The sequence below is a fragment of the Dreissena polymorpha genome, chromosome 12 (assembly GCF_020536995.1).
Source record: "Dreissena polymorpha isolate Duluth1 chromosome 12, UMN_Dpol_1.0, whole genome shotgun sequence".
Lineage (NCBI taxonomy): Eukaryota > Metazoa > Mollusca > Bivalvia > Myida > Dreissenidae > Dreissena > Dreissena polymorpha.
Window position 1 is genome coordinate 4,925,613 of NC_068366.1, and position 25,815 is coordinate 4,951,427.

At 33.3% G+C, this 25,815-nt stretch overlaps 1 protein-coding gene across 5 annotated transcripts; it reads left to right on the forward strand.

Annotated features, from left to right (window-relative positions):
* LOC127853980 (spermatogenesis-associated serine-rich protein 1-like) lies at window positions 1-25,815 on the forward strand. 5 transcript variants are annotated; one of them, XM_052388879.1, is made up of 9 exons: window positions 2-150; window positions 6,974-7,121; window positions 9,649-9,761; window positions 11,119-11,169; window positions 13,500-13,530; window positions 15,839-15,988; window positions 18,021-18,144; window positions 22,624-22,692; window positions 23,544-25,815. In XM_052388879.1, the coding sequence occupies exons 2-9, from the start codon at window positions 7,037-7,039 to the stop codon at window positions 23,665-23,667; spliced, it is 747 nt and encodes a 248-aa protein (XP_052244839.1). In that variant the 5' UTR covers window positions 2-150; window positions 6,974-7,036; the 3' UTR covers window positions 23,668-25,815. The 5 variants fall into 5 exon arrangements, with proteins under 5 accessions (XP_052244837.1, XP_052244836.1, XP_052244838.1 ...); XM_052388877.1 differs by lacking the exons at window positions 11,119-11,169; window positions 13,500-13,530 and adding an exon at window positions 10,438-10,464 and having other exon boundaries at window positions 1-150; XM_052388876.1 differs by lacking the exons at window positions 11,119-11,169; window positions 13,500-13,530 and adding an exon at window positions 12,399-12,428 and having other exon boundaries at window positions 1-150.

Genomic DNA, 25,815 nt, shown 5'->3' on the forward strand with positions numbered 1-25,815 from the left:
CGCAAGATAAGCTAATAAGATAACTACCAGTCGTGTGTATGTTACTATGCACGCCATGAAGAAATAATTTACTTTCACTTTTATTAGAAAATAGATCATATATTACAATGTTGCACGTAACTACCGAGATTGGAAAACCTGGGAAAATTGGTAACTTAATAAATAATGCTTAAATAACTGTTGAAAAATACAGTTAAGTATTGATTTCGATATGTCATATATATTCGCGATGTTATTTACCTTTTCAATGTTGATTTGAAAACATCATTTCATATTTCAGAACCACTTGGAACAGGTCTTGGTTTATATCTAACTCTTTGAAGCTTTATGTAACACATTATAAAAACAGCATAAAGTAATATGAAAACCCTAGGTAAAATTTACTATCATTTAACTGTTTATCAGCAGTCTCAAAACAGTGCTTTTTAATGCATACCTGTGTTACATAGGCAGCACATAAATGCATAATTTGTACATATGCACATTTACATGAGTAATAAAAATCACAAACTTAAAGACAACCATCATAGCTGTCACTTTGGGTAAGCTGTCAGTGATCATTCTGTATTCCTCAATACAAAACATATAAAAAAATCTATAATGATTACCTTTTTATCAATGTTCACCAGCTTAGTGCAGAATTAACACATGAATTTAAATATTGTGTCTAAATTTTTGCAGTGTTGTGCAGTAATCCTTGGTCAAACTGAATGTACTGCATTCAACTTAAACTTTATCCTGCCAAAAGAAAAAAAAAACAAGACAGGGGCATATAAGAAAGAGTATTATAAATTAAAAAAAATTATGAACAGACAAGGAACGTCTAATTTACAACAAATAAAAAACTTCAAAATTAAAAAAAAAGGTAATACTGGTTTTGTTGGATTGTGATATAGGGTTAGTCTGAATCCTAGTCTTGAGCTGGTTCTAGAGTGGTGTGTAGCCCATGTGAAAAATGGGTTTGTTATTTTGAGTGTGGCATTAAGAATTGTTTATTGTCTGGAGTGTGTGAAATGGTTGTGGTCCACATTCACATGGTTGTTTTCTTTTGTAGAACATATTAACCAGAGTGTCTGAGTATTTAAAAATATGTGTTTTTTTACAGAAATAATAAAATAGTAAAAGAACATGTAAGGAGCTCTTTGTAACTTTGTTCTTGTTGTTGGTTTCAGTTCTGAGAAAGGCTAACGCTTGCTTCTTGTTAAATTAATTGTTAATTATATAATTGTTGCTAAGCTATTTTTATTATAAAAGTATGTTTTATAATTATAGAAATTTTGAAATTGTATTCTGAATTGATTGAACACAGCATTCAGTTCTCCAGCTAGACCAAAATGGAAGGGCGTAGGACCTTGCCTCTCAAAGACCCACCCTGCCCCTTAAACCCTTGCAAAGCTTTATTGACTTGATGACATTATTAGACATCACATTTTATTTGATGTTCCAATTTATTAACTTGGTTATTTACAGTTTAACTAGTTATATTAACTATATAAACTATTGTTTAATATATAGGAAATTCTCCTATTAATATTTAATCTAACTGTAACACATGCTATATTGAAAATACTCCTAAGGATAGATATGACCATCCACTTATAAGTGCCCTTATGACAAAAGTTCATGCTTAGTCTGTGCAGTCTGCACAGGCTAATCGGGCACTACACTTTCCGCCTTAGCTTGATTTTCACTAAGTAGAGACCTCCTTTAAATTAAAAAATCCATAAAAAGCAGGAATTGTCCCTGATTGGCTAATCTGGGACAACACTTAAAGGTCAAATGCCGATTTTATAACGAAAAAAGCTATTTTATAAATATGTATATTCTAAAACGAGTGGTATCATCAGAAGCAATGGCAAAAAATATTATGATACTTAAAACGATGATATTGTTTTCCGTAAATCGCCCGGGTATTTCCGCCACCTTTTTTGGTTGTGACGTCACATTCACTCAAGGCGCATGACACGGGAACTTGTCAAATGATATTACGGATCAAAGCCTAAACACTTCGTTCTTAATGTCAACTTTTACACTCAATATCGTGCTATGTTAATATGCTTCTTTTTATACAAGTTTTATTATAATGTGTGCTTTTTCATGTGTGTGTTTTTTTTGCACTACAATTGTTATTCGACTGCCAGTGTGCGTTTTTTTTTGGTGCAAAGAATGTGCGGAAAAGGGAAACTAGGGACTTTTCGGTTTTGCAAAAGATGATGTTACTGGTAAGAAATAGATTAATAATATATTATACGCATGTATGTATTAACAGCTTAAGTTACAAACAATAAATTACAACCTTTCTCTTATTATTAAGGACACATAGGTTAATCAGTGGAACAGCGATAAAAAAAGGACAAATACATTCCATTTGATGAATAAATAAGGTGTGCCGGTCAACTCGTACCTAAGTCAACTTGCACGGTAGTCAACTCGCACGTTTTTTGGTCAACTCGCACGGCATTTCTGGTCAACTCGCACTTTTTGAAGTCAATTCGCACCCACAAAAAAAATAATATATAGAAATAGATGAAGGATGTAATATGATCAGTAGTTTATAAGTAGTTTATAAGTATTAATAATAGAAATTATGTCCTTTTTTTAATAATCTGAATATACGGTTGTCACATTTAATGGCTCTTTCAACCTTGTGATCAATGTTTTTCACGGGTTATATGAATGTGTGGAAGAGGTGTGACAGGTCTTATATACAACAAACAATAAATAAAATGGCAAAACATTAATCAATTAAACTTAATTGGTATGATAATTAATCAGTGGTAATTTAATGTTTGTCACAACACGGAGAATGTTGTAAAGGGTGTTGTATACCGCGCACGATTCAATTAAAGTTAATTTAACTTGTAATTAAAAAGTTTTACTTTTATAATCAGGTGTAAGTTAAATTAAAGAAAATTAAAACGAAAATTTGGTGATGTTTGTTGCATGCGGTTATATCATAATAGATCAAAGTTTCTTATTTAATATCTAAATTAAGAATAGGTTATCATTATCAACATATATGTGGTATGAAATACATACGTATAGTGAATTCATGCACATAAATACACCTTTGATTCTTGTAAAATTGTATTATGATTGAGTATTATTGTAAAATTAATCAATGTTTCGTACAACCATGTTTAAATACATGTAGGTATGATAATCATATATGCGCGGTTTATATGATACTAAGATATACGTATTTGTACTCACGTTGACATTATTGATATATGTTTTTTCCTATAATTGTGTGCGAAATAAGTTTTCCATACGTAGCGGGATCTTCATTAATTGTTGTATAACAAATTATTAAATTCTTAATAATTAATAGTTCTGTCCGTTTTTCAATTATCAGTCTTAATGTCCTATTCCTTAAATTACAAATATTATTTCTACCATATTTCTAGTTCAAAACAACATAAATATATGCATGCACACATATTATTAGTGATATATATATATTGAAATAAATATTAAAACAAAAAGTATTTAGATGTATGTCTACTTGTGTACATATTTCAAAGCTTTGATAATGTGTGTAAGTATTGAAATTAATATAAAAGGAAAATTATGTAGATGTATGTCTACTTGTGTACATATTGTAAAGCTATGATACTGTGTGTAAATTTATTGAAATAAAAATTAAAATAAAAGTATATAGATGTATGTCTACTTGTGTACATATATAAAGCTTTGATTATGTGTGTTAATATTGTAATAAAATTAAAATAATACTTAAAAAAATAAATATTTTAAAGTACTCTTACTGTCTGTTATAATGTGTTGATAATGTTACTATGGTGTAAACAATATTTTGTAAAAAAAAAAGTTATTTTGTGAAAATATTGCAATAAAAGGTATTGAACTAAACTCTAAAAGAATGTCTCATTTGTGTTTATGCATAAATAACTTATTTAGAACCCATTTACACATCAATAATTTGACTACCGTGCGAATTGACTTAGGTACAAGCTGACTTCCGTGCGAGTTGACCAAACAACGTGCGAGTTGACGACCGTGCGAGTTGACTTAGGTACAAGTTTACTGTAAACCATAAATTAGCTAGGCTACAGCTAACTAACCAACAAAGTATCAAAAATAACATTCTTGTACTGATATTTAACTCAAATAAATTACTGTCTATTACACAGATTATTAAAAGACATTTTAAATGGAATTGGAATACATGTAGTATTACTAAAAATAGTAATATTATTTACTAACACCATTCATTATGTTATATCGAAATATTCAGATAAAAATGTAAATTGAGGAGGGTTTTGTACATGAATTGTAATTATTAGTACAATTTATTGATTTTATAAACAAAAACAGCTTGGCATTTCTCTGTAATGGGTATCTGAACAATCGCTCCCACGGACAATCGCACTTAGGCTAATTTTGACAAGGCGGACGTTCGCTCCTACATAATTTTGACACCACGGTCATTGGTTCATACAATTAGATGCGAAACCTTGAACATAGTATACACCGATCAGAGGTTAACAGCTATAATTAGGTGAAAATTAAATTTACTTTGTGCGTACTATCATAAATACACGTTGAACAATATTTCAACTTCTCAAGCGGTTTTTATGTAAACAATGTAACGATCTTGAAGATCACTTTCATTTCTTACTTGAATGTCCAGTTTTTAATAGCCTCAGACAACAATATATACATAGACATTATGTTGATTTCTAAGTTTCAAGAATTCTATGACTAACAGACAAATTGACACCAGTTACCAATGTTGTGTACCGGTATTAGTCCATACAGAGTGTCATGGAGTTTATGGCTATTTGGCTGTTGAAATGTGCCTTATCTGTGGATATATCACAGTTGATTATTGCAGACACAGTATGGTTTCAGAGATAAGAGATTAGCCCAAGCCCAATTATATCCAACAAACAATCATAAAATGTTTTACTATCAGGCCAGTGCTATGGCTTAGCTAACCAAGTGCGCGGGTGCAGCTCCATGTCCCACAAATGCCCCACTCTGCCCACTTGGACCTACACCTTGCTATTGTTTTGATTATCGTGGGATTATAATGGAAGTTGTACAGTAGACTCTGCCAATACCGGACTCTCTGAATACTGGAACTCTCTCGATTCCGAATGGTCGGGCCAGTCCTGTATTTTCTCCTTCTATTTCTTTGTTAAAAAAATGTTGAATAAACCGAACTCTCTCAAAACTGGAAACCGAACGGATATCTCCGTGAATTTGGTCATTTTCAACGTAAAAAACATTGAGTTCACCGGACGGTCAAAATTCTCAAGATGCCCGATGCGTGAAAATTACAATACCTAGTCAGCACAGTGCGTGCCGTGTCACACATTTTGCTCGCGCAATCATCGATAATCGGATTAAACATATCATAAAGGTGTCAAGTCGTTAACGCGCTAAAGAAGTCTGATTAAATAATGTAAACCAAACTGTGAATGTCTATAATCGACGTGCGGTAACACCAAAAAGTGATTGACTCGATCGTTTTATTAAGCTTATGATAAACAATTTAATTACAAAATTAATGCATGCCGTTGTGACGATCACTTTCTTGTGATCTTCTCGGGTAGTTTAAAAGATCTTATAGCCATGTTTTTAACGCTTAAATGGTTGTTTGTTTGTTTGTCAGATAAAACTGTAAGAAATATGACCGTTAAATATCCATCCATCTGTCTGCAAATTCATTCATTGCCTTTTCTTAATTTCAAACGCATCTACAGCATTAATAGTCTCAAATCTACAAGTCTTCTCAAATCGCTATTCGTCAAAATTGTATTTGAGGGTTAATTAATTCAGAGCTATTTATAGCGAACTCGAACACGACTCACTCGCCTTTATTACAAATGTCATGTATGTACATGTATAAAGCACCACATTCACTTTGGGATTAATCAAAACAAGTCGGTATGGAATGTTTTTTGCTATTAATCGAATAAAAACACATTTTTGAAGAATGCTTTAAACATAAACCTTACAGGAGTACAGTTATCACATGGTACATGTAAATGTATATGGTTTGTTTTATTCTTATATGATTTTGTGCACAATGCATACAATGTATATTTTGGCAATATTCATACTCTTGGTAAACCAGAACTCTCTGAAAACCGGATGATCACGCCGGTCCCCAGACCGTCCGGTTTACAGAGAGTCTACTGTATTTATCAATGAATTAATATAATTGTTCACACTGAAACTCTTTTATTATTTCTGGAAACAATGTTTTAAATTAAAATTCATGTAATAAGAAATATTAACATTTCTTCCTTATCAGAACCGGTACAAGTATCCGTTCTAATTTTGTATTATTAACCAGTGCTTTGTGTAACCAAGTCATATTCAACAAGCTTGTACTGTAGAATAACAATCAAAAAGTATTTTTCCCCCGACACGTGCATCAAACACAGTTATGTATTTACTAATCACTATTCCCAACACGATGGTTGTCTTGAGCATCGACAAAATTAACCTCGCTGTCCGACTTAGAATTATAAAAAATCGGACAGACTGTCGCTAAATTCTGACTCATGCATGTACAGTTGAATGGAAAACTCATCATAATCTCTATCATATTCCATTTTCCATCAATTTTTCTAACTAAAGTTTGGAAAGATAATACATCCGAAGCTTTATAACGCCAGTTCGTTATTGAGAGCATGAACAATGGAAGATTTGTGAAGTCACTTCCGGTTTGAATGAAAATGGCAAGTACATCGGAATGTGTGAGAAATCGCAACTTTGTTCTATTCGTTCGCGCTAATAACACCGTAATTGAAATGAAGTGAGGTGGGAAATAGTTTAGATATGCACTAAATTCGATAAATAAAGTTTTTTTACGGGGTTTTAAAATCGTGGCACTTGATCTTTAACTCTCTTGCATTTAGCCCAATTTTTGCAGAACAAGGCTGATCTTATTTTTTAACAAACTCCCTTATTTTTGCATACATGTATTATGTTGATCTAGAGCGGGAGAGGAGACATTTTCCGCAATTGCAAAATCAGCCTGGCACGACGATATACAAGCCCCATGGCCGCAGGTACATCCCCCACGGCTATGGCATGTATGACGAATGGAAGCCACACCCACAGAACATCCAACCAAAATACACGGAGTAAGAGTGTTTTTTTAATTAAGAATTACGTATGTTAATGTTGAGAATAAGCTTACCAACCAGCAAAACCACATAAGTGTGTTAAATATTTAATCTACAAAAACATTTATTTGTATTTATGGGTGTACGGAAGAAAGCCCCTTCGGAAGAAACCCCCTTCCCCAAAAACGGCATAGCGGAAGAAACCCCCTTTCACATTTTGCAAACACGGAATAAACACCCTCGCTAGTTTTGCATATGCGGAATAAACCCCCTCGCTAGTTTTGCATATGCGGAATAAACACCCTTCCATAGCGGTATGAGTATGAGGGATTCAAGGAAGAATAAGCACGATTTTATCAAATATTTATGAAATGATATAAAATGTGTAAAACGCTATCTATTCTTACAACACATGAACACTAACTCCGATCCTTATAAAAAGACGAATGCTTCTGTTATTGTAGGAAAATATGTATGTATATCTTTGTCACAATCGGCTCGGGGTGCTCATTTGTCTTTGTTGCATTTTATGAATTTCGTCTTCAATGTATAAGTTTTATTGCCTATTTTGTGTTCTTATAACAATAATTTTAATCAATATAGTACATTTCCACACATATAAAAATCTTATAATCTCAGTTTAATGAGTGCAAGTCAAATTCACACGAGCATTTCATCATTAACAACTTGTGAACAAACTGCCGGTACACTTCTTTAATCAGCACAAAGCAGTTTGGAAATAGATTATCACACCTTCATTTAATTAAAACCAATGTCCTTTAATGTACTGGATATTGGTGATAATGTTGAGAAGTTGTGTTATGATCGGCGCCTTTCAATTATTTCCGAAAATGTGCGGCTCGTGTGAATTTATGAAGCATTAAGAATAACAAGGGCGGACAGAAGTTATGTTACCAGGGTTACTGCAAAGAAAGCAAAGTCATTGGTAAACCAGCTTTGGGGGTGCGACAGCCATCCAGACATAAGAGAAAGGCCCGAAGGAATCATCGAGCTACGCTGTTGACTTTGTGTCAGCAGTACACAAAGGTGGAGAAAACCATCCGCGAGTTCTTGCAGGCCATCGGATAAGGAATTAGGCTATAATTGTGTGTTTTAAGGGAAGGGTGTTGTAGACTCAGTCATACTCACACCTTTTTATGCATTAGTTTTTTTTATAATATGTCTGTTTTATCGTGAATACTGGTAAATGCGTGTATTGTTTCATCAACTATTTGTTTATTGCTTTTAAATATAGATCTATGCTTGTTTGATCTTTGTAAATAAATGATAATATATTATATTATATTTGTGTCTATTTCATCCTTCAATACTACTTATTTTTCCCCAATCATAAATTATTCGTTTTATTACCATAACGATGTTTGAGATTCACAGCTTGAATATTTAATGTATCATTTACAGTATACATTACAATTACTGTTTCAATAATTACTCAACTAATAGACCGTAACGATAAAGATACAGCGTGTTTGATTTGAAATTAATTAAGAGGAAATATCAAATTATAAGGATATATTTGTGTTAAAAAATACCAAAGACACTTTTAACCGAAATCGACAGAATTCAATGTTATCTGCGCTACACAGTTTGCATCAAAAACTAAACACACGCACGCTTGACCTTGTACATTGCCGTGAAAATTACGCTCTTTTGTTGGGAAAATGATGACTATATTGCAAGCATTTGTAAACGTCGTGTTAACATTAAAAATTCGGAAGTATGTTTCGGATTACTAATTATTATTCTCATTTGAGAATTTAACGGGTCAATTATCACGATAACGATGTTTGAGATTCACAGCTTGAATATTAATATTTAATGTGTAATTCATTAACAACTTATTAACAAACGACCGGTACACTTCTTTAAGCAGATTTTCGCACCTTCATATAATTATAGATTTTTAATAACAATTAGGAAGGGTGTTTATTCTGCTATGAAAGGGTGTTTGTTCCGTGTTTGCAAAATGTGAAAGGGGGTTTCTTCCGCTATGCCATTTTTAGGGAAGGGTGTTTCTTCCGAAGGGGGTTTATTCCGGTAATCGTATTTATGTTTGATCACCAATATTTTTGGCTTTTGTTATGACTTTTTAAGGATCATGTTTCGTTTGTTTCCTTTTTATGACTAATAATTATGTAATAATATTTTTTACATTTTCTGATTTTCTGTTAAATAAGGCAGGTGTTTATATAAGTGATTTTTTTCTTATTTAAAGTCCATTGTTCAAAAGTTCGCATTTTAATATTGATGTTTGAAGATCATTGCCCACCCAAAATAAAGTGAGTTGCTTACAGCATTATGCATGCAAATGTTACAAGATTTCCTTACATTTATTATTATTCCATTTTTGGGAACAAAATTATGCATAAAGCTTTTTGTTGCAGTAAGCACATTATTTCGGGTACTCTTTGGTTTCACAATAACGTGTAAATAAGGTGTGCAATAAAATTTACTTTTTGATTACAACATAAACTGTGATTAAGGTTGGTTAAAAAATATACTAGCCTTTCATGTCATTTTGCAGTTCAGGGCCTGATTGGAAATCGCGCATCAAGTATATCGCTGACCCAGCCAACCCCAAATATCCGGCGGCAGAAATATTTGAGACCAACTGGAAGGCGATGCGGCCATATCCTTGTAAGAACTCATTTGATGCTTCTACATCTTGTCTGGTAATCTAGGCATATCAATTGCTTCTACATACTTTAATAGCAAAAGCCTTTCATTTCATTTACTTTGAGCCACTGATGCTTTTTTACCATTTAGTATTAAACAAAATCACTTCAGCTTGGCTTGGATACTAAAGCAACTGTAAATGAGACACGTTCTGAGAAAACTGAGCTTAATGCATGTGCGTAAAGTGTTGATCCAGATTAGCCTGCGCAGTCTGCACAGGCTAATCAGGAATGACACTTTCCGCCTAAATTGGATTTTTGTTAAGAATAGACTTCATTTATGCGAAAAATGTCGTAAAAGGGGAAAGTGTTGTCCCTGATTAGCCTGTCGCATTGCACAGGCTAATCTGGGACAACACTTTATGCACATGCATTATGCCCAGTTTTCTATGAACACAACTCATATCTTGGTCAGTTTATTACTTTTTAATGTCACATAGCATCCTTTGGTAAGAAAGTTCTTTTTGGCAGAGGGAAATTCGCTCAAAATGGAAGAATAGGATTGTCAAAAGGTCAAGTGAATTCTGTTAATTCAAAAACCATCAAATTAAATTATTTATATAAAATGATGTTTAATATTGTTAACAATTTTATCATATATTTTCCTGGTTGTTTATCACCTGTGTATGTTTTTTTAGCTCAGAACATGTACATGATTCTAAGTGGTAATATGTGTTTGGGCTTTATTTGGTTGTTTCTATGTGATTTTCAATGATCCCAATCAATTTAAGCTTTTATTTGATCAAACAATAGAGGTTTTATTTCCTGATGAACATTTTTGTATGAAGTGATAATTAATTTTAGACTAAGTTACACTACAAGCAAAAACATAATGTAAATGTTAAATTATATAATTGCCAAGATCCAATCTGAATGAAGAAAAGAGACATTTCAGAATTTTAGGATTCATTAAGATTACCTGCTTGCTTTTTATATGTCAAAGTCATACACAATACGGTCTTATGCCCCTGCTTCTACTACCAAGTTAGCTTACTGTAACAGCTTTAACATAAGAAATAAATGCAAAGTGTCATGGTTAACCTTAAAATTAGGTATTTACATGTGTGATATATATGTGAATTTATCTTTGTTGTTTGTTTATTCTAACATTAATTATCAAGTATTTATTTGTTTAGGTATGTAGGCATTACTCACAAAAGGATTTCTTTACAACTCCAGACTTTTAAAAATTTTCATTTTGTCTTTTACTTGGCGTTTTCAGAAGTCTTTTTATACAATACCAGATCCTTTTAGTTCAAGTCGTATTTATATATTTTAAAATGCACCTACTATTGCCTGTGTTTTTTTCATTATTTCAGTTAAAAGTTGATTTCAGATTTAGTCAACTGAGGATTCCACATCATGTCATGGTAGAGATTTGTTAGTTGAACATCATTCATGTCATGGTAGAGATTTGTTAGTTGAACATCATTCATGTTATGATCCGGTTTAGTTCATGTACAATCTTACACATCTTATTTGGACATGTTATTGCATGTTTACAGAATTTTCAGCATACTATGTCATATAAGAAACATGCATGTTTTATAAGACAACACTCATCCTGATGTTTTCTTTTTAAGAAAAGCTATTTGGCCCTCCTTAAAAAATGTTGATTTGACAAAGCTCTGTATAGAATTTGATGTGGGTAATTAGGTAAATGTTGATTTGACAAAGCTCTGTATAGAATTTGATGTGGGTAATTAGGTAAATGTTGATTTGACAAAGCTCTGTATAGAATTTGAGGTGGGTAATCATGTTGATTTGACAAAGCTCTGTATAGAATTTGAGGTGGGTAATCATGTTGATTTGACAAAGCTCTGTATAGAATTTGAGGTGGATAATTAGGTAAATGTTGATTTGACAAAGCTCTGTATAGAATTTGAGGTGGGTAATTAGGTAAATGTTGATTTGACAAAGCTCTGTATAGAATTTGAGGTGGGTAATTAGGTTAAGAGTCTTTATACTTTACAAAAAGGGTTACATATATTTACGGCTGTGTTGGTCTCTCTGAATTCTAATTGATTTGTTATTTATTTTGCGAGCTTGTTAATTTAAAACAATTTTTTGTTATTACCAAATCATATTTCTACATTTCAACCTGCATTTGTGTGTGAAGCAACAGGATCGAGCTAATGACTTCAATCTGATGGATTAAGTTGATGTGTGATAAGTTATAATTAAAAGACAAGTATTAGAAGGGAAAAACAACTTAGAACAAACTTACAAACATAATGAATATATTTGTGTTGCTTCACTTTATGCACACATGCTTAAGTCATTAACTTTGATTTTACCTTTCCCACTCAGAAGCAAAGGGTAATTGCTTTGAGCAAACAGCATAAAACCAGAACAGCCTGCGAGTAACTCGCAGTCTGTTCAGGTTTCTTGCTTTTTGCTGCTCATCAGTATCTTAGAGTTGGAAATGAAGCCTTTAAAACTTAATCTAGTAAGAAAGGTCTTTTATTGAATTTAAATTTCTAAGGGATTTACACATGCACACAAGTGCGTATATAAGTCGTGAAGGGTGAATTCATTAATATGGTCTCTATGATAATTTGAAAGTGTTAATTCATAATGCTAAATACGTATCTTTCAGTGCGTCAACTATGTCTAAACAAATTGGCCAGTAAGATTTTTACATAATTATAATAGTTGACAAGTGTTTGAGGGAAAAGACTGGAACCACCCAGTAGTTTTGGCAGTAGTTGGGTACACTTTTTTGATAAGCATTGAGTTGCATGCAGCCTTGCTGATAAAATTGGTACATGTATAGTGCAGCCAATAATAATCCGGTAATAAATTAGATGCCCTCTGTGAAAATGGGGTTTAATGTATGCGGGTTTCTTTTAAAAGAAGTCTATTCTAATAAAAATCAAGTAAGGGCGTAAAGTGTCACCATGATAAGCCTTACCAACATGCATTTAGTCCCATTTTCCTAGAGTGTGACTCGAATATTTTGAATGTGAAATTTTTGTATATGATAAAGAAATATGAAGAAGGTACAATAATTACACCGTCATCCTTTGATTTACCATCTGCAATTTCATTCTATGCATTGTGGAAACCTTGCATGTGATATTTATTGTACCAGAATTATAAATGCATGGCTTTATAGTGGTTCTAGGAGTATCTTATATACAGATAGCTGCAATATATGCACCATATGTGTGTTGAAATTAATTAAGCCTTGCTCTGTGAAAACCAGGCTTAATGCATGAGCTTAAAGTGTGGTCCCTGATTAGCCTGTTAATTCTGCAAAGGCTAATCAGGGATGAACCTTTCGGTATTTATGGTGTATTTCATTTTACAGTCTCTTCTTCCAAAAAATTATGCGTAAAGTTTTGTCCCTGATTAGCCTGTGCAGACATATTCTAATCTGGGATATCACTGTACGCGCATGCATCAAGCCATATTTTCCCAGATCCAAGCTCAATTGAAATTGGCACTCACATTTCCATATTGATCTTCAGTTGTTATATTGAATGGTTTTGGTAATTTCCAAACATTTGTTCAAGACAAGCCATTTAAGCACATTAAATTTTGTAGTTTTTAAAAATATGATTAATTTTATATAAATATGTGTATATTTATATAATTTTTTACATCTAAATAAGTATATATTTATGTATACTTTTATATACATGATAATTTACCAGTTATTGATATTTCTTATACATTTTTTCAATGCATATTGCAGGCTTGTTATCTGTATGGGGCGATATTGCAAGGTGACAAGGTTTATTGTTTCACCTGTTAAGTGACCAGTGTTGGTACAATTAGTTTTATATGGTCAGAGGGGGTAATCTTAGTCATGATGGTGGCAGCCATGCCGAGACAGTTGTTTTTCACCATTGTATACCGTTTATTACTTTTGTTTAATTTTAAAGTGACGCTCACTGTTCAGCCATATCAGTATAAAGGTGATTTATAACTCAACTTTACTCCCCAACAATTTTCTTAGTGGAGCTGTAATTAGGTCATCTGGCAAAGAAATTTTGCAGCAAGTTAAGTCAAGATATGGAACAAATATTAATACAAAATAAATGTTACTAGCTTTCTTGCTGATGTGGCTGGAAAGTGAGTGGCATTTAAAAATTAATACAAGTAATAAAGGGTTTAAAACAGCGAAATATACCTGCCACAACATGGCCGACGCCATCTTGACTATCATGTGATTACCCCCTCTAATACTGTTATATAAAAATGAGATAAAAGTGATCAGTCACACACCGTCATCATTCACAGAATCTTCTTGCATGCATAGAACAGAACAGAGTTAAGCATTTAATTATCAAGTCACAAAACAAACAATTGTTATGATAAGCTTTGTTCCAGCAACATATTTAATATATTTTTTCTGTAATACAACAATTCAATTCTTAATGCAAATTTACCCCTTTGAAAAAAGTCATTTGACTGGAAAAGCTTATAAATAAGAGTAAAATTAATGTATAAAATGTGGTTGAATGTTGTTTTTTTTTAAATTTTAAAGAGATTTAATTTATTTAATTAAAACTTTGTTTTTTTTTCTTATTTTAGTTAAGTCCATCAAAGAGCAAAAAATAAATGCTTTTACAATTAAAAATACCATTTTACTCTGACTCAAAGACCAGATTGATGACCTTAGCTGGAAGGAATAGCGCTGATCACTCAGCTACACATGTACTGGTGTCAATTAGATATGGTCACATACCACTAATTTGTATTGTCCTAGAGGAAATCTGATCCTGCACAAAGCTTGAACCATGAGTATTGGGTGCCACCTTTAAGATACTAGATATCATATTTGATATCAGAGAACTCAAGGTATTGTGGTCCCAGTTTGTTACTTCGCTGTGTATGGAAAGGAATTTAAAGCTGTTGTGTTAGTACTGTTGAAGTTTTGTTAATTTAAAATATAATTGAGCAGCGCTCTGTGAAAAGGCGGTTTAATTTATGTGCATAAAGTGTTTTCCCGGATTAGCCTGTGCAGTCTGCACAGGCTTATCTCAGATGATACTTTCCGCTGTTACTTGATTTTTGCTAAGAAGAGACTTTCTTAAAACAAAAAATATTAAAGCGGAAAGTGTTGTGCCTGATTAGCCTGTGTGGACTTCACAGGCTAATCTGGGATGACATTTTAGGCACATGCATTAAACCCATTTTTCACAGAGCATGGCGCAATTTAATTATTATGGTAAAACCATAAATGAAATAATATTGCAGTTTAGGATCATACGTTTCTAAACTCTAAGGTTTTTTACTATGGTGTTTTATTGTTGACAATTGTATCACTGTGTAAAAAATGTGGATTTCATAACATTGGCATAACGATTATTGGTATCTGTACAAATATTTATCATAATGTTGTGCAACTTTGTTGTAAAAAACATGTTTTAATGTAATAATTAATTGCTTTTAAAGTAGAAGAGTATATTTTATAGGAAATTGCAATTGATTTTAACCTGAGATTTTTAGCTGAAAATGCATTTTAAAGCAAGTCATGTGTTGATATTGATATTTTCCAATACGTAAACATATTGAATAAAACATGTTGATAATTGAAAATGTGAAAACATTGAGTAAGTCATTTTCAAGCATTATAGGGCTTGGTATGAAAATCTGAACTACTTTCTAAGCCTAAAAGTTAATGTTTTAACCCTCACTTAATCATTATCCAACACTAACCATATTTCTCACTGATATTTTTCTGTACTTCACTTATTTGCCTACCAATATTAATCGCTCTCAGGGAAACCAGGACTTGATGCATGTGCAGAAAGTGCCTTCCCAGATAAGCCTGTGCAGTCTGCGCAGGCTAATCTGGGACAACACTCCATTTTATGGAATATTTTGTTTTAATGGAGTTTCTTCTAAACAAAAATTCAGAGAAGGCAGAAAGTGTTGTCCCTGACTTTCCGTGCAGACTGCACAGGCTAATCTGGGACAACACCTTACACACATGCATTCAGTCCACTTTTCCCAGTGTGAGCCTCATATATAAAGACGCCATCATAGACTGTCCTACTCACTGCAGTCTGTCCACTGTTTCCCCAGACACGTACATGAACTCAAGTAACGAGTGGCTTCTGGACCCGGGCCTTTCCAATCGAGGGATGAAGTGTCACTTCAACGGCCGCCACCTGGCAACACACACGTCGGCAGATGAGATCACACACAGCATGTTGTTTGGACGTGGAAGAAATTGTGAGTTACATATCATCCTTGTTGAAAGTCATAGAGGCTTATGAGTTACAGATTATCCTTGTTGACAGCCATAGAGGCTTATGAGTTACATATGATCCTTGTTGAAAGTCATAGAGGCTTATGAGTTACAGATTATCCTTGTTGACAGCCATAGAGGCTTATGAGTTACATATGATCCTTGTTGAAAGTCATAGAGGCTTATGAGTTACAGATTATCCTTGTTGAAAGTCATAGAGGCTTATGAGTTACATATGATCCTTGTTGACAGCCATAGAGGCTTATGAGTTACAGATTATCCTTGTTGAAAGTCATAGAGGCTTATGAGTTACATATGATCCTTGTTGACAGCCATAGAGGCTTATGAGTTACATATGATCCTTGTTGACAGCCATAGAGGCTTATGAGTTACATATGATCCTTGTTGAAAGCCATAGAGGCTTATGAGTTACATATGATCCTTGTTGAAAGCCATAGAGGCTTATGAGTTACATATGATCCTTGTTGACAGCCATAGAGGCTTATGAGTTACAGATTATCCTTGTTGAAAGTCATAGAGGCTTATGAGTTACATATGATCCTTGTTGACAGCCATAGAGGCTTATGAGTTACATATCATCCTTGTTGAAAGTCATAGAGGCTTATGAGTTACATATGATCCTTGTTGACAGCCATAGAGGCTTATGAGTTACATATCATCCTTGTTGAAAGTCATAGAGGCTTATGAGTTACATATGATCCTTGTTGACAGCCATAGAGGCTTATGAGTTACATATGATCCTTGTTGAAAGTCATAGAGGCTTATGAGTTACAGATCATCCTTGTTGAAAGTCATAGAGGCTTATGAGTTACAGATGATCCTTGTTGAAAGCCATAGAGGCTTATGAGTTACAGATGATCCTTGTTGAAAGCCATAGAGGCTTATGAGTTACATATGATCCTTGTTGAAAGCCATAGAGGCTTATGAGTTACAGATTATCCTTGTTGAAAGCCATAGAGGCTTATTATTACATGTTAAATGAAAGGATTAAAAAGGGACTTGTTCACAGTTTGGCAAAATAAGGATTTTAAAAAATGTCATAGAGTCAAAATAGATTATTTTTGAAAAAGCGAACTCACATTTCTAACTTAAAGGAAAGTTACAAGTAAAGGTTTGTTTATAAATAATCATAAATTGTAATTGGTAAAATAATAAGCATTGTAATGCTTTCCATTGATAATTTGGAGAATATGTGTGTTAAAAACATACTGTTAAAAATACTTTGTTAATAGCCTGCGTGATTTAATGGAAGCAAATTTGATTTCAATTCAAAGTGTTTCAGGTAAGAACCCCAGATCAGGCCAAACAATGTGTTCACTATTTTTTTAAGTTGTCAGCTCAACTGAGCACAATGTCATGTCATAATGCCCATTTAATTGAAAGGTTTTTTTTGTGACGTCACTAGCTTGCCAATATTAACCTGATATTGACATATATTGCATATATGAGTCACACTATGGTAAAACTGGGCTGAATGCATGTGCATTGTGTCATCCTATTTTAGCCTGTGCAGTCTGCACAGGCTTATTAAGGGACAACACTTTACGCCTAAACTTGATTTTTAGACTTTCTTGAAACGAAAAATATCATAAAAAAACGGAAAGTGTCGTTCCTGATTAGCCTGTGCAGACTGCTCAGGCTAATCTGGGACGACACTTTACGCACGTGCATTAAGCCCCCTTTTCACAGAGCATGGCCCAAATGTTCATGCTATCAGAGATCACAGGTGTCAGCTTAGTGCTGGGCAGCTTAGTTATTCTCTCTCGTTGTAAAAATGTTAATGCATGTGTGTAAAGTGCTGTCCCAGATTAAACTGTGCAGTCTGCATAGGTTTTTCAGGGACGACATTTTCCGCTTTTGTTGTATTTTTTTCGTTTAAACAGTGTCAAATTCAGGAAAATCCAGTTTAGGTTGAAAGTATTTTACCTGATGGGCCTGTGCGGACTGCACAACTGTTGTATAACTCTTGGATGCATTTATTGCTTTTGTCGCCAGTGGAGACGATAGACAAGCGTAATGGTATCGGGGAGAGTGCCCCTGGGGACAAGCCATACAAGACCCCGGAGTATTCCTCCCAATTCCACAAGCTGGGATCCACCCTGCCTGTCATTGACTTTGGGTTAGTATACACACAATTCCCAATTTGAAGATTTTGCGGGGCGAATTTTACATATTTTAGTGTTTTTTCAGCTAATTTTACCCAATTGGCTCGGTACCTGTACATTTTCAATAGGGCAAACAAAATTGCTGACTGCTAACCTTCAACTGTAGGTCATGTGTGATCTCAGCTGAATGTGGGCCATTCTGTCCAGAAAACATTCTTAAAACAATAGGGCTAGGCTTAGGGGTTTTCCTTTAGATCTAACCCTAGGTACCCAGATATTGTGGTTAAACATTTTGTGCAGGAACTCTTATTGGCTGTTTAAGCATCTTTTGCTGAACTTAAAAAGTCTTTAAATAAGATTTTTTTTGAAGTTCCACCAATTACATTCTCAGATTTTGAAATTGTCTCCAGGTTAATTGAAATGATACAAAACAAATTTGTTTTTAGTGTATGATTTAAAAGTTTCAAACCTGAATGGTTTTAAACTAAGATGTGAATGCTTAATGATAGTTCAGTCATTTACCTTAAATGCTTACTATATTTATATAACCGATATAAACTTCATCCAAATATGCAAACTTTCCTTTTAACCCTTTCCCACTCAGAAGCAAAGTGAAATGGCTATGTGCAAACAGCATAAAACCAGAACAGCCTGGGAGTACTCGGTTTGCAGATGAAGCCTTAAATCTTGAATATAGTAAGATAGGTCTTTAATTATATTTAACTTTCTGATGAACTGCATATGTGTCGAAATACTAATCTAAAGGTAAAAGGTTAAAAAGTTGAGACCCCTGTCTCAGTTAAACCTGTATTAAGTACGCATGCAATCAGCACATTAATCAGTATAACAATGGAACATGGTTACAGGCTGTTGACTTACCTGCATTGAAAAGAAGCCATTTGTAATCATTTCAGTTATAAATATTGTCAACATAATGACATTTATTATGGGCTTTAGACAAGATAGCTAGGATATTCAGAGATGGAAGGCTGGTTTACAGTTTGTAACACAAGTCTGGTCTACAGATGTTATAGGTACCACATTGTTTGATATCATAAACAATAATGTAATTTTGTGCAATATTAATTGTTGATATTTTCCGTTTGTAGGTTTTACACTGTGTGTAATACTGGAAGTTAATTTGTTTGTAGCTCTCTAATAGCATTCAATATTAAAATGTCTATTTGTGGGTATATTCAATATTGCGTGCATTATTGAAATGGTCTTAATATTGTTTGTCACAGGAACCACATGATGCTCAATATTGAAATATGTGTTGTTGTTTTACTTATTGGAATACTGCTTATCTGTTGGTAATGTACTTCATCCCATGAGATACTGAAATATTAATTTCATACCTATTAATATCATCCAATCAGCTGTCATGATTTATACCATGTAACCAGTCAATATTCTACCTTGTAGGACATGACTCTGTGTCCAACGTGGTGCAATCATTTTCATAGTCAACCCTTAAATGAAATTTCATAAAAATCAATAGTTTCTTCATGGTCTTGTAATTTGCCTTTTTTATATCATAAAAACAGTCAAATAATGAGTCCCACATGCACAAAATTATATTTATAATAATCCCAGCAGGTGTATTTCTTGAGAAAAATTATTTTTTTACTTAAAACTTATTTCTCACATGGTTATTAAGTGATGTTAGCGCTGCGCTCTTTTGTATGCATGACATAACAATTTGTACAATAGCACAAAACAACTGAAAGAAAATAAAGGTATATAATACAATGATTATTAAACGGCCTTGTGTACCAAACGGTGTTATATTTTAACTCGTACACAGCTGGCTAATAGAATGTTACATGCAAGTTGTTCTGTGGCTTTTAATTATTTTTAAATTAAATAAAACGTTAGATTTAAATCATATTTACAAGAGAGTATCTTACTAGATATCAGAGGAAGAAAACAAAACGGCCATATGAGGAAGATTGTCCTAAATTGTTCCAGTTATATTTTCAGGAAAGGTATTCTGATGAGTTGTGTCTCTATGCATGCATTTTGAAATGCTAATCTGCATGAACCCTTTAGTGCATAATAACTGAGGAATGAAGGTAAATGATGGCTAACTGTAATGTGATGAAACATCTCATTCAGAATAGTTTTTTCTGCGTTGAGTTTAACTGTAACATGGAATTACACTCACTCAAGAAATAGTGGCAAACACATAAATGCTTTTCATTAAATTTATAGTTTTTTTATTTATTTAAAGCTGTGTGTTGTATCTTGGTCCAAAATTAGTTCACCAAATGTAAAAATTGTGGATCAAATACTACAAAAAGTATAAGCCCCAAATAGATATTGAACATAAGGTCTGGGAAAACTGGTCTTAATGCCAAAATAATTATCACTTGAAAACATGATGATAACAACAAATCATCAGACACCTTTCCAAATGTTTGAAGTATACTAAAAGGCTTTATTACAAAAGTCGACTGCATTTGTGATTCATGGCCGAATCAAACCCAATTTGATTATATACCGGTAGATATATGTAGCTTTATATTAATATCTTATGTTATTGTAGTAGGTTAAAAGCTTGTTCTGTAATAGACAAATGTGGAAAATGAAACATTAATGTACAATACGAATATAATTTGTTGTTTCTTGCCTAGATATGTTCCTGAAGAGTACGTACAGCAGTTATTGTATTAGTCGTGCAACGTTCCATGCCTATTCATTGTTGTTGTTGTTGTTTCCCATGTCTCACGCCGTCAGTTTTGTCCACTTACCTTTGTGAAGTCACTGGTCCAGTGTTGTTTTTTAATAAATTGCCCATGTGTTGTCCACATAGTCATGTGTTTTCCACATATTCGTGTGTTGTCCACATGGAATTAATATGTACACAACATTGTAAGACACCCGGACACAGTTTGAAGAAGTTAGAAATTGGTTTAGTGTTTTATATATGGCAATTTGGACTAGTTTTATGCTCCAGGCATGTGCTGATGCTGAGAGGCAAAAAGTGCTAGGCCTGTCCATTGTTCCATCTATTTTTCTGTACAAGGGGAATCCTTGATGACACATTTTGTTTAACATGAATTGGCATCTATAAAGCTTTGATACCAAAAAGGATCTTGTATATGAACATTCTCAATACACCCACATCAACTGAATTCATTCTTACCTAGACATTTACCATATTCTGGACATAAGACTGTTTCAGAAGATCAAATGTTTTGCTTAACCAAAAATAACGCGTTAAATTTATTTTATTTTTTATTTTTTTGTATTCAATATAATACATACAATGTATACATGTATATTATCATACAACATAATGGTTGTACAAAGCAATAAAGTTCAGACATATTATACAAGATATGCTAATACGCGTTAAATTTAAATTCAATGCTGCATACTTGAATGCTTTGATAGTGGCCTGGATGTTATCTATGAACACTATCAAGAAACTCACATCACCTTTATCTCATTTTGACCTTGACATAGACCTTCGTTTTAACTTAAGACTACTTTAAAAGGGCAAAATATTTGGTTAACCTAAAATCACTTGTTTGGTCTGACATCAATAATGTTCCTTACTGAGTTGTAATACTTACATAAAGGATATTCTTTGAATACTTACAACACAAGGAAATCACCTGACCTTATCTTGTCTTAAACCTACATTTGTACTTTAACCAAATCATTTCGTTAAATTCCTTGTTGATCCAAATAACCATCAGATTACCATCTATTTTACTTATCAAAAAGCTTTGATACTACCATTCATCACTCTGCACATCCAAATCTTCTGACCTCATTTTGACATTGTCATTGACCTTCTTTTGAACAATGACTTATTCAAATTGACAAATGAATAAATACTTTCAAGGCTTCCACAAGGGACTATAGCATTAATTGAATGCATCATCTTGTTGCTTAGGGTTGTAGGCAAAATTAGGTCTTTTTGTAAAAAACATTGAATATGAAACATGCACAGCGCAATAAGTTCTCTCTATAATGAATAAAACTATTATTTCACCCCTGGGATTCTATAAGGGATTGGAGATAATAAGAGGAAACGTTCATAATGCTCAGGAAAGGGGAATATGGTGTATGTTAACCTTTAAGGATAGTCACAAATATACGTAAATCATCATCAGTAAAATTGTATTTACAATATACACTGATTATAATCAGGTTAGCAACCCAGGACCTCTTGAGCCTCTTGTTTAGTTGATGTTTATTCATTTTTATTGTGCTTAAACTATAAAACATGACATTCAATATTTATAAGAGTTATTTGCATGTTTGTTATTGAGTACTGCTATGTAATCAAGTGTTTGCTATTTTCTTTTTTGTTATTGAATGCATATGACATTGTATTTATTAACACAGTGTTCCAGTAGAGTGTGCAGGTTTTGTACATTAACGTAGAATGTAGCCTATAAACTGTGTGATGTTTCACCGTACTGTCACATTGAGCGTGTGTTCTAACCTTAGTGTTTCACTGTGAGGTGTGCTTGCAGTGCTAACAGCCCCTGGCATCATCAGCCAGACACGTTTGTACCGCTGCAGCCCTCCCTAAACGAGCCCAGGTAACATCACCTCACTTCATTGCAGTGGGGGGCATCATAGGATCCTTGTTCTGGGAAAACGGGACTTAATGCATGTGCGTAAAGTGTCATTCCTGATTAATGCAGTTAAAACAGGCTAAACTGTTACGACACTTTCCACCTAAAATCGATTTTTGTTTAGAAGAGACTTTTTTTAAGCAATAAAGACCATAAATTTAGAAAGTGTTGTCCCTAAATAGCCTGTTCACATTGCACAGGCTAATCTGGGAAATATTTTAAGCACAAGCATAACGTCCAGTTTTCTCAGAACAAGGCTCATAGGTCCCCTTTGTAGGATTAAGGTAACCCTGCAATGTTTAGGGTTTACACATGGAATCTGGGTGCCTTAGACAGGGGTCATGCACACCCTTGAAAGTCCAACTGGAAAATTTTGTGTAAGAAACTTACCTTCAGACATAGTTTGAAATTGCATGAGAAGTCAGTCAGTTTTAGGTCAAGGTCACTATTAATAAGAAACAAAAAACAGTTTTCACTTCATATCTTATGTTTGGATGGAGACATTGCATTGAATTTTTGAATGAAGGATGTTTGTGACAAGTAAGCATTCTTGTTTACAATTGATTATTGTGCTCTGTTATATTTCTGTCGACTTTTACTATTTTATAATCACACAGATTGACTGAATGTTCACACACTAGGACAGTATTTATAGAGCATCTGAAGTTATTGTTGGTCGGTATGTCGGTAAATAGCTATACATAGCTAATGTTATATTGTCATATATGCATATGCACCGACTCATATTGTATGTATGTATGGGATATGAAACCTAGTGTTCCCAGAACGCAGCTCATGTGTTTGTTCATTGGCAGGGAGCCATTCAGAGTAAAGGCACGGCTAGAGGAGAAACAGTCCGAGATGATGACCGTGGCGGCGCTAGATGAATGGCGCCCCGCCACACCACTAAAACCTGAGAAAATTGATGAAAAGAAGTAACACTCAACCCCCAGTGTGTGGCATGGAGCAGTCGAGACTCATTGGCTTCCAAACTTATGTCCACTTAAGTTTACAGCCTGGGAAGGATTGCTCGAAACTGTAACAGCCATTTAAAGTAACATTCTGTTAATTTAAGACCCCCACCAAAAAAAATGTAAAAGCCATATTGTTTTCAAACATATGCAAATTATTTGATGGTTAACAATAACTTGATTAATAAATAAGTGGCTGTTGCTTAACTGGCTGTTAAAGTTTTGAGCAGCCTGGCCAATATAAATTAAATTCAAATTAAATATAAAAAAGCATCATTAAACTTAGGGAATGAAAACACTTGCAGTATAAAATAAGAACTTATATATATATATATATATATATATATATATAGGCCCCATAGTAGGACATGTGAAGATGTATGAAGACATTTGAGGGCTGGCATATGAGGGTGTGTGTTTAGCAACAGATAACAGCCATAAGTATTCTTAATGTTGTTAATAAAGTAGACTTCACTGATTTTGCTTTATCCTTTGTTTCAAACAAACATTCAACAATGATTGAGTCTCACTGTGATAAGAACAAATATTTTGCTCAAGTTAAAAAGGTTACATTTATTTAGTTATTCTTAACCACACCAAAATTTATTGTATTAAAATGTTGTGATTTGTCTTACTAGTTTGTCAATCACATTTCAACTTATAAAATTCTCTTTCACTGCAAACTTGGGCTTGTTGGCAATTATTTATTTCTATTTGTTTTATTATTTTTCAATGAGTTGAATGTTTTGCAAGGATATCATTAATTGATAAAAATGCTGAAGGTTTAAAATTGTTTGGGTTTTTTTTTCTGACATAAAATGATAGGTTTTGGTATTCAGCAAACAATATTCATATTTGTAATGTAAACTGCCTTTTGTTTCTCTACCTTACTCATTTTTTACACCTGCTGTGTGTCTTTAGTTTATTTGTAAATCATGTTTATATTTTAGCCTTGATAATACTTTTTACTTCAGACCTGTTTATTTAATGTTGTAAAGATGTTATTTCAGTATTACATACATATGTGTGATAGTATGTTTTATACATTTTTAACCAGGTTTTCCGAAGGAAAAAACTGGTTATTAGATTGGCGAATGCGGGCGGGCTGGCTGGCTGGCTGGCTGGCGGGCGGGCGGAACAAGCTTGTCCGGGCCATAACTATGTCGTTCATTGTCATATTTTAAAATCATTTGGCACATTTGTTCACCATCATTGGACGGTGTGTCGCGCGAAATAATTACATCGATATCTCCAAGGTCAAGGTCACACTTTGAGTTCAAAGGTCAAAATTGGCAATAAATGAGCTTGTCTGGGCCATAACTATGTCATTCATTGTGAGATTTTACAATTATTTGGCACATTTGTTCACCATCATGGGACGGTGTGTCGCACGAAAGAATCACGTCAATATCTCCAATATCTCCAATGTCAAGGTCACCACAACTTAAAATAGATTTATTTTGAAACAAACTTACAAAAGGGGTTAATTTTTTTTGTTCATTTCAAAAGTTCAGTTTGAGTTGTCTCTCTTAATCAGATTTTTTTTTCACAATGAAAACCTGTTATCTTATTATTATATTTTATCTGTGATACATCGCATATTGTTGAAATGTTATTTTTTTACACCATGCTTTTCATTAAATAGCATTTATTGTTGGTGTGTGTTTTCTACTACTAATCATTTGTTATTATGCTAAAAATAATTAATTCCTTACCTGTAAAATGTTTTTAAAACTGTTTTTAATCGTCCATATTGAGCCTGTCTTTCTTACATTGAAAAATTACAAATGTATCAGTATTTTAAAATTTCTACCAGGTAATTTCATTGTTGGTCCATGAATAATGTGATTTCGGTTTCCAAAAAGAAATCAATGATGATATATTGAGCAAAATAAATAGTTGTTAACATGCAATAATAAGCAAATTATACAGATGAAGATAAATTTGTGGAAACATTCGCCCTTTTTGTGCCCCATATATAAGTTGTAGTGTGAATTGTACCGGTCTATTTCATTTTTGCTTAACAAATAATGTGTGTGCAAATTTTGTTTCGTTTTCACTTTACATAAATATGTTTATCAATTGTTACAAATAAATAAACATGCTATAAATCTAA

What these genes read in the sequence shown, in the direction of transcription:
- LOC127853980 (XM_052388876.1), top strand. Translation starts at nt 108, where the DNA reads ATGTTGCACGTAACTACCGAGATTGGAAAACCTGGGAAAATTG. An exon ending in GTTTGGACGTGGAAGAAATT is followed by an intron (nt 15,989 to 18,020) that starts GTGAGTTACATA and finishes TTTTGTCGCCAG; the next exon opens with TGGAGACGATAGACAAGCGT. An exon ending in CTGCCTGTCATTGACTTTGG is followed by an intron (nt 18,145 to 22,623) that starts GTTAGTATACAC and finishes GTGTGCTTGCAG; the next exon opens with TGCTAACAGCCCCTGGCATC.